The following is a 10,645-nucleotide window of genomic DNA, read 5'->3' as shown; positions in this document are numbered from 1 at the left end:
TCTTTCCCTCTAATTTTTCATCTTCCCTTAGGTTCCTTTTACTTTATTTCTGTGTATCTATGTACCATCCGAAGCAATGTTTCCTATATCTCTTTAAAATTATGTCTTTTTATTTGACAGCTTCTCATCAGGTTACCAAGTTCAGAGGCCCTATCCTTTTTATACTGTTTCCTAAGACTTTTTTTTTTTTTTAGAGGGATTTTCGCTATAGGGCACATGCGCTTACCAGACAGAGAGAGACAGAGAGACAGAAAGCGAGAAATCACCCCCCATGGGGGATGGTCACGCCGCAATCCCTTCTCCTCCATTCTCCTCTCGGGATCTTGGGCATGCACGCACACGCACCCGGCGTGAGTTTTAAGCCACCGTGTCCAGTGCGTGAACTGTGGTCAACTACGTGGGAGTCTAGCGACATAGCCATTACGCTAACTGCTGGTTCCCCTGTTACCTAAGACTTTGATACTCAAAGTAAGGTTCATAGACTAGCATCTACAGCATCTTCTCAGAACTAGCTAGAAATACAGGTCCATCCCAGACCTACTGACTCAGAACTTGCATTTTTCCCAAGATCCCAAGTAATTCACATGTAAATTAAAGCTTGAGGGACACCATACTAGAATAATTTGTCCTAGGGACCAGCAGATGGTGTAATAGTTACATGGCTGGATTACCACATAGTTGACCACGGTTCAAGTCCCGAACCTGGCAGCTTAAAATTCACACTGGGCACATGTGCATGCATGCCCAAAATTCCAAGAGGAGACTGGAAGAAAAGGGACTGAAGCATGGCCATACCCCCTGAGGGGTGATTTCTCGTTTTCTGTCTCTCTGTTTCTCTCTGTCTCTCCAGCAAGCGCATGTGCCCTATAGCAAAGAAAGAAAAAAGAAAAAAACCCTCTTTAAAAAAAAAAGAATAATTCAACCCATTCTATTTACCATATTCCTACCTAACTTCCTTCTCTCTGGAATCTCTGCCACCTGTTTTCTCATAGGGCCCTCCTTTGCCCCATCATTCAGAAGCAACATCTTGGGTACCATGTCTCTTTTATTTATATCTAAAGCCCAGTGATCCACATTCAGTTTTGCTTCTCACGTCCATATTGCTCTCACTCTTTCTGCTTTATTTACAGCCTATAGCAGGATTGTGATGAGTCAATATATGAGTTTATCTTTAAACAAAAAAAAGAGAGAACATGGATTGGAATGACCTGAAATGAAGAGATAGATGTAAAGCAAGAGGAGAGATCACTTAGAGAACTCTCTTTTATATACATGTATTCTAAAAATTGATATTAACGAGTACCAGCAGATGGCATGATGGTTACATCACTGGACTCCCATGAAGTCGACCAAGGTTCGAGTCCTGGACCCAGAAGCTTAAACCTCACGTCGGGCACATGTGCAGGCGTGCCCAAAATTCCAAGAGGAAAATGAAAGAGAAAGGATTGCAGTGTGGCCATGACCCCTGGAGATGGTTTCTTGTTTTCTGCCTCTCTATCTCTCCGGCAAGCACATGTGCCCTGTAGAAAAAATTTCTCTATAAAGAAAAAGTTGGTATTAATGGTACACTACATTTGTATAGAACTTTTACTTTGTGTAGGTATAATTTTACTTACGTAATTGTTGTGTTACAAAACTGTGATCAACAAAATCCCAGCTCACAGTATTGCAACCAAAGGAATACAGAGCAGCAACCAAAACTTATTTCAAAATAACTCAACTTTTTTAGTTGAAATTCTTCAAGACTAGAAAGGAGACTCTCCAGATCCTAGAAATACTTCTCTGCAGTCTTTTTACCCAACCACTTTCCTCAGACAATACATCTCTGCTAGCTGTCTATAAAGTATTTCCCATGTAAATGTATAATGAAGGGAATGAAGTGGAGTAGGAAGGAAAAGACAGAAGATATGGAATAGGATCAAGAAGAAAATGATTGTTGGGATAATTCATAAGAAACTATGAGCTCACAAGGTTGGACCACCCCACCAGACTCAAAGAGTAACCAAAGCTTCCTTTTCACACATCACATTTCAACATGTGCGTACAAGAGCTACATGGGATTCTTATTACAGGGCCATTAACTTCTGTTGGTTATGATTTTAAGAGGAATGGTGCATACCAGCAGGGTGTAATTGCCCCACCTCTGAAGTTAATGAGGATTGTGATCCATCTCTCCCAGACAGCCTGTGGGGCATTGTGTTTCCATCCCCCTCCTCACTCTGGGCTTTTCATCTGGAAAGAGAAAGATTAGTCATTTGTTTGGCACTTGTTCTCAGCTGAATGGGCCCTTCTGTAAGGGAAGGATCATGTGGAGCACCCTGCTGGAAGAAGGGTATTACACTTAAAGAGGAAAGCCTTCTTTTCTCAGCTATAAAGTTCAACTCCCTAATTAGGAAATAATGAAAGCAAGCCTTCTCTTTTTTCATTATTAGTTGTTTTTGAGATTGTGCTTTATGTGGAACCTGTCCTAACCCCCCACCCAAATCTTTACCAACTGTGAGCTCATTTAATGAAAACAAAACACTTCCTTGATTCTGACAAAGCTCAGTAGGGCTAATGTTAAAACTATGCATTATACTTTTATGTCCCTTTATAGCCACTTTGGCTTTTCATTAAATCTCCTCAAGAGAGCACCTTGAAATAGCCCCCTTGAGTGAGCAGAATTTAGCTGCACCCCCTTTAAAATATTCTAGATGACTGGTCATACCAGTCTCAAAAAAGAGACAATCTTGATGCTCATCTGAATTCCATAAAAACAAGGAAAGGTCACAGCCATTAATTTCCTAGGCCCCTTCAAAGAAGGAATGTCTGGCAAAGCATGACAAGACTTCAGGCTGCACCCATGACAAACCATGGCAGAGAGACTGCTGGGCATTAAAGTAGGAAACTCAGGCTTTTGCTCTAGCTTTGAGTCTAATCAGCCAGACAGCCTTAGACAAGTCATACCACCTCAACAGGTTTCAGACTCTGTCTACTGAATGGAGTTATTAATACTTCCTTGTGAAAATCCAGTCACATTATGCCAACTACACAGTTACCACAATTAACCATAATTAAAGCTAATATTTGGTAACTTGGAACAAGCCATTCGTTTTAGACCATCTTGAAAACATTGTGCCTCATCTCCTTTTAAATGTTTTTTTTTTTTAATTTTGAAATTTTTACACTGACAAATAGAGTCACTTTTCATTTCTCTTTTTTCTCTTTAATGTTTACCAGAGGGTACATGCACTGGCCAGACAGAGAGAGACAGAGAGAGAAAGAACCCCCGTGGTCAATGTTCATGCTACAATCCCTTCTCCTCCATTTCTCCTTCCTCTGGGGATTTTGAGCATGCATGCACACATGCCTAGCATGTTTCTCAAGCCACTGGGTCTGGGTTGAACCACAAAGTCAGACATGTGGAATCCTGTTGCCTTAACCATCATGCTATAGCTGGTCCTCCATTTTTCTTTTTATACCAACAAATGGAAAGAATAATATGATGAACACCCCTATATACTTCATCTAGATTCACTATTAACAGTTTGCCACACCTACGTCATCTCTATACAGGTGAGTATATATAACACATCTCCCTTTTGCCAAACCATCCAAAAGTATATAGATATTTCAGCTGTATCTCCCCCAAACAGGGACATTCTTCATAACTATAATGCCATTATATTGGGTCATTGAGGAAGTCATGATGCATTTTTGCATAGAAAAATACATCATGATTTCTCCGATGACCCAATACCTAAGAAAATCAACATAAATTTAATGTTGTCATCCAACCTATAGTCCTTATTCAAATGAAAATGGATTTTATAGATTTTTTTTAAAAACCCAGATCTAATCAAAGTTTAGCATTGTATTTTTGCCGTTACGTCTCTTAGTCTTTCCAAGTTCACCTTCAACACCTCCCTTCACCCTCAAATTATCCCCCTGCTTTCCTCTGTTCTATAATTGACTTAATCTTTCAGAAGTCCAGGCCTGTTGTCTGGATTCATCTGGCTACACTGCCATGACTACACTCAGGTCAAATATTTCTAGGGGATGCTGTTTCTCCCATTGCATCAAACGAGGAAGAATGTCATTATGACACACTGTCCTACTACTTAGCTGCTTGGTTAAGGTGGTAACCACCAAACCTCTTTGTTGGAAGGGCACATTTCTCCTTCTGTCATTAGTAAGTAAGTCCTTGTGGGTTACTTTGATTTGGTACAACTATTCAGTTGACTGACAATATCTCTCCCAATAGTTTCAGCACCTATTGATTTTTCAGTTATTATAGAAAGAGTTTCAAAATTGTAATTTTGACCTTGTATCATTTCTCTACATTTATGAGTGCTGACCCTTCTATTTTTGTTTTGTTTTTTTTTTTAAAGGGCTTCTCTTGTTTTCCTTTCTGTCTCTTTTTAAATATCACTACGGAATGTATATTTTTCAAAAGTTTTATTCAATATATTACAATCATTACTGTCATCTTTCTAATACCTGTCACCCTCTTTATTATTACATATCGTGGAGTCATCTAAGTTGATATCAACTTGGCTGAGGTGAAAGGAAACATGAAAACCCCATCTACGGAAAGGCAGGAGGCTTGCCTATGTTAGGGAAGAGAGATCCCAAGTGATACAGACTATGAGCCCCATAGAAATGGAGAACCCTGATACACACTAAAACACAGCAGTGGTGGACAAAAGTTATCTAGACAACCCCTGCCATGCATCCACTACAGAAGTGTCTTCACACGTGACAAAGTATTCAGATACAAAAAGACTTGAGCAAAATGCCACACAGGAAAGAAAATGGTGAATTTAGGATCCCCCTTCTTTAGGATACTATTTGTATAGCCGTTCAATAAAATTATGCTTACAGATATACCACCATAGGCATATTTTCTAAAATAAAAGGTTTTGACCTTTGGTAAAGTGACCACTTTTGGAAGCCCTGAGGATCTGTTAAGATAAATTAAGCTTTTGTAAAATCATCTGAAAACTAGGTGGCCACACAATTTGACAGGATAATGTAGAAGAATGTATAACACTGTTAAATAACCCCATAAATGCTTTTAGAGCCCCAAGAATATTTGGAGTTCCTTTTAAGGCAGCATTCAGAATTAGAGTATCATCTGTGATTAATTTTTAAAGCTTGAATCTTATTTTGAATAAAAAGATATTGTGCTCTCTGTTTGATTCACAATTACTGACATTTGAATAGAGTACCCAAACAATGCTTTAAAGTTAGGTACAGCTATTGTAATAAAGGCAAAAGAGAAGGAAAAAAACTTACATTTCTGTGCCCATGACAGAATTCTCATGGCAAAGAAGCCCTTCTCATTTAATTCTGACACCATGATGTTTTCGAAAAAAGTTATCTGAAGTGGCTCTCCAGATGTTTTTAAAGGGCATTAAAAGCATTGTGCAGACCTGACAGCATGAGGTCTCCCACTCACATTTGTAATTTCTCCAAAGTAAGGAAGCCACCCTTTTAATCAAAACAAGGCAGGGCATTCTATTGTGTGCCACTAGTAAGAACAGAGATGAGCAGCTGAAAAGGAAACAGTTGAAAGTTGTTCTTTGGAAAGCTGGGACAAACAGGACCAGGAAAGAAAGGAAAAAAACTTACATTTCTGTGCCCATGACAGAATTCTCATGGCAAAGAAGCCCTTCTCATTTAATTCTGACACCATGATGTTTTCGAAAAAAGTTATCTGAAGTGGCTCTCCAGATGTTTTTAAAGGGCATTAAAAGCATTGTGCAGACCTGACAGCATGAGGTCTCCCACTCACATTTGTAATTTCTCCAAAGTAAGGAAGCCACCCTTTTAATCAAAACAAGGCAGGGCATTCTATTGTGTGCCACTAGTAAGAACAGAGATGAGCAGCTGAAAAGGAAACAGTTGAAAGTTGTTCTTTGGAAAGCTGGGACAAACAGGACCAGGCTTTTAAAAAAAGAAAAGAAAAAAGAAAGAAAAGGCAAGGGAAAAAAAAGATGATGATGATGCTGATGACATGAAAACCGTCCAAATGCAAAAACATCCATGGTACTAGAACGGACTAAAAATGGTTGAGGGTCCTCAGAAGTAAATGCATTGAGGACAACTCAGACCATTAACCTGTTCTGCCCAAGAACAGAAAGCCCCCACCCCCAGTGGAAGAGGATGGTAGTTGAATTAAACAGGCTGTGTACATTTCATGAACATCCTGTCCAGGGCATCAAGAGGGACATCTTTCCCTTCTATTCTGACCGGAAGACTGGAGGCCATTGCAAAATACAATAGTAACAGCACCAACACATGAGCATTTAGTGTATCCCTGAGTCCATATCTAAGTGCTTATGTTTACTCACCACAATTTTATGAAGTTGATACTATCATTAGCCCTATTTTTATATTAGGAATAGAGGCTCAGGGAGGTTCAGTAACTTGCACAGAGTACCTCAGTTTGTAAGTAAGGAGTCAAACAGTTGGGCTTAGAGCCTGTAGACCTAACCATGAGGCTATACTCACAGCAATGTTATTATGAGCCTAATAAAAAAGAATAAAATCCTATTACATGTCAAAGCTAGGATCAGTGTAGCACATAGAGGAGAAGAGAGTGAATGGCATCCAGACAACTGCTGGCAGCTTTGCTTTGCTAAAACAGAGGCAAGGCTTCTTTTTTTTGATACACTACACACTTTAGCTTAGAAGGTAACAAAAGAAATACAAAGTTTAGACACTGGACTCAATTCTGAGCAAAAGATCATCGGATTTTTACCATAGAAATGATGAGAAATGCATCATCTTAGGATTTAGCAAGGATTCCCAAACTGGTGTGCCCAGCATGCACTGAGAGAGCTTGTTATAAAAGTGCATATTATACTGCTACACCTAGTGGGTACCACTACTAAATCTGATTCAGTAGGTCTGAGATGCACCTGGTCAGTAGGTCTGAATCTGTGTTTTTTGACAAACAACTCCACGTGATTCTGATTCAGTAAGTGGAAGAGAATGCTTTGGCAAATTCTGTCCTAGACTCTAAGACATCAAACTCAAAACAAAAACAAAACAAACAAACAAAAAAATCAGAGAAAATTCAGGTAGGAAATTCAGGTATGAATCTTTCATGTAAAAGAGATTGCTATAAAGAAATTTAGCCCCTCAAATGACAAGAGACTGACAAAGAATAATAGTCTAAGTAGAATTTGTTCTTTCTTTTTTATTTTTGTTTGGAGAGGTTTTTGCTATAGGGCGCGTGCGCTCGCCAGACAGACAGAGACAGAGAGACAGAAAGCGAGAAACCACCCCCCCAGGGGGGATGGCCATGCCGCAATCCCTTCTCCTCCATTCTCCTCTCGGGATCTTGGGCACGCATGCACACGCGCCCGGCGTGAGTTTAAGCCACCGGGTCCGGGACTCGAACTGCGGTCGACTACGTGGGAGTCCAGCAACATAGCCATTACACTAACTGCTGGTCCCTAGAATGTGTTTTTTAAGCCCAGTGGATTTGAAATAGTAGAGGAGGTGACAAGGTTATGTGTAACCTTGGGTAATTACCCAAGACAACAGATATAAACCAAGTACCTATCCTCTCAGGGGTAAAGAAAACTATTTGAAAATGGCATCCAACAGTCCAGTACAGACCATAGTTTAGAGCTATGTGTGAAGCTCTAAACTCAGAAGAATTCCAGAAGAAAGCATGTGAGAGTAGGAGAATCCAAGAAAGCTCTTCCTCCATCCAAAGGGCAATGTTCGCTTCATCTAGACTATGAATCAAGCTTCTTCTAGGTACCAGGCTTGAGGGGTTAAGAAATAAATATGTTCCCCTGATCTCTGTAATTCAACCTAATGAAGAGTCTAAGAATTATTCTATAATGTCTAATTTATGTATTTTCAATTTTTTAGTTCAAAATCATATTTCACCTTATATGCTGGTTGTCTCAGGTGTGCTGTGGGCCAACAGAAGAGACCACAATACCCACACATGTGTGTATATCACACACATACACATTCACATACACCGTGAGGTGAAATACCACACTTGTTCTCTCAAAGGCTAGAGAAAGTTTCTTGCAGACAACAGCCACCTGGAGTAGAAGAAGGTAGGCCACATGTCTGAACCATTTCTCAAGTCATACCCTCTCACCTGTCCCTAACATGGGCATGTGGCTGCCAGTAACCTTGAAATGGGAATCTAGGGTCTTGACAGATATGATCATATTCATATTGCACCACAATGCTTTCTCATTTGGATCCTTTATCATTGTTCATAACATATAAATATTTCCATTTAAGATAGTGGCTTTCAAAATTGTTTGGCTACAGCTTATAGTAAGAAATTCATCTCACACAGATCATTTATTTAATTCACTTGACATACATTGGGCCATTAGAAAAGTCATGACACATTTTTACATAGAAAATCATAGAAAGGATATGTCATGACTTTTCCAACAACCCAATATTTATTGTAATATTCACAGGTGCCAGGCACTGTTATAGATATGGGAGATTCTGCAGTGAACAAAGCGGTTGGAAATCCTTGCTCTCATGAAGTTTACATTGTTCCGGGAGCAACAGACAATAAACAAGTAAAATAAGATCATGGGCCAACAGAGGAAAAAACAAATCAGGGAAGGGGGATAGGAAGTTCGTATTTTAAGTAAGACAGCCCAGAAAGGCCACACTGACATGATACTGAACATGGCCCTGCTAGAAGAGAGTAGATGAGTCATAAAGATACGGGGGAAGAAAGGTAAAAACTACCAGCAAAACTGATGTGCCAAAAGTAGCCCCAAACAAAAAGCATTCTGGTCCCATTTCTACCAATAGAGGAATTCGGACAAGTCACTTTCCCTCTCTGAGGCTATTTCTTTCTTTGTGAGCCAGGCTCCTTTCTGGCTCTAACAGTTTCCATCATCCATGTTCTGAGGAGCCTCTTATCAATATATCTTGTTTTTGGCAGAAGTACATATGTGTATATTTATATAACACACAGAAGTGGTATTATGGAACAAAATTTCATAAGTATTAATACCCTAATTATATGCAGCATATTCAAATACTTTCCTTTGTCCTATTCTGTTCTAAAGCATTTTTTCAAATGCTAATTGCATGCAGTTAAATTGATTGCACTGTGCACTAATGGGTCTTAAAGAACTATTTACAGTCATTGAATCTCCTTGGTGTGGAACCAAAATTGGCCTCAGAAAAACCATTTACTTACCCTAAGAAAAGAAAAGCTGACTCAGGACTCGAGCCTTGCTCTGTCCTGAGCTTTCAGCAGGCCAGAAAGTCTGTATGTGCACATAGGACTGTAGAACCAGAAGAAAGGCTTACTTAGACAGCTCTGGCCTCAAATCCTAGTTCTGTCACTGCTTTCCTTTTATCTCAAGCAGCTCTGTAACAACATAGATGCTTAGATTTCTTAGCAGGGTAATGGAAATAATGTTAAGAATCAAATAATAAGACATACATATAGGGGTCGGCAGGTGGCATAGTGGTTAGGGGCACTGGATTCCCACATGGCCGACTGCAGTTCAAGTTCCAGACCTGGTGGCTTGCTTTCTCACTTCTCCTCTTTCTCTCTCTCACTCTGTCCCTCTCTGGTCAAATCAAAATAAATAAATAAAGTTAATTAAAATAATTCTTAATTAAAAAAAAACATACATAATGGCAGGTTACACATCTGGCACTTAATGTAGACTTAAATTAGTGGTGGTGGTGATAGTGGAGGTAGAAGTGAGTAAGAACAGCTTCATTACCCCTGGTCCTTCAAGTCTGAAATATTAGAGAAACAGAGCTAGGTGTCGTTAATGTCAGTGACTATGTTAATAATAAATGCCATAGGTTGAAGAATATGTGCTTCCAAACTACGCTTTTTTTCCCCCTGTTCCTTGTCATTGCTAAACCCCCTCCTCCCTCCTTCAGCAAACTATATGGAAATGGATTTGAAGAAGTACAAAGCCATGCATTCAATGGGACAACGCTCATTTCACTGTAAGTATGTGCTTATTTCATAAGTTCATGAATAAAAATGAAATATCACTCTGGCTACCAGATCACATTCAATCTTCAGCAACTAATTCAGGGCAAAAATAAACCTTCAAGTGGCTAGTCCTCAGTGCTCCATGCATGTTACTAGGCAACTGGCTGGCTGGAAACCCCAGAGCACCCTGATTTCAAAGATAGGCATAGCCTCAATACATTGAAGTTGACAGTTTGCTGAAATATTCAACACCCTACTTTATGCCTCCTCTGTCTCACAGCCTCCCTCTCTAGCCCCCTCGCTCAGGTTGATGGTGTGTTAAAGGCAGCACAATTTCAGAAATAAATTCTTCCCTGGCCCTACTCTAGAGAAGTCAGGTAATACCATTTACCAGCCTGATCAGCCACTCAAGAGTTTCATCTCTGTACTGCTGGTGGGGGAGGAAGCTCATCTTCCACAGGGTGAAGGCACTTTATGTTTTCACCGTACGCTACCAGCTCCATATTAACAGCCTTTAACCCAAGGGGAGTGACCTTTAACTGTTCCCTTCATTGTTCTTAACCTCTTTCTTTCTGTGGTTCCTCTTCCAAAAGAATGGCACATTCACAAATCTTTTGGGTCTGGAAACATGTGAACAGGTATGAAGTGAAATTCCCTTTTATACCATGCTTCTTGAACTTGAACATACAT

The 10,645-nt window shown here is 39.8% G+C and overlaps 1 protein-coding gene across 3 annotated transcripts in view; it reads left to right on the top strand.

The window, feature by feature from the left end:
- LHCGR (luteinizing hormone/choriogonadotropin receptor) overlaps positions 1-10,645 on the top strand; it is a 67,872-nt gene that overhangs the window by 38,456 nt on the left and 18,771 nt on the right. For all 3 annotated transcript variants that reach the window (XM_027775964.1, XM_014591815.1, XM_027775965.1), the window contains one exon: positions 9,898-9,966. In XM_027775964.1, coding sequence (XP_027631765.1) covers positions 9,898-9,966 — 69 coding nt within the window. The remainder of the gene's footprint in view (positions 1-9,897; positions 9,967-10,645) is intronic.

Source organism: Tupaia chinensis, unplaced genomic scaffold (genome assembly GCF_000334495.1).
Source record: "Tupaia chinensis unplaced genomic scaffold, TupChi_1.0 Scaffold000622_1, whole genome shotgun sequence".
In the NCBI taxonomy this organism is placed as follows: Eukaryota; Metazoa; Chordata; class Mammalia; order Scandentia; family Tupaiidae; genus Tupaia; species Tupaia belangeri.
This window is presented reverse-complemented; position numbering and strand designations above follow the sequence as displayed.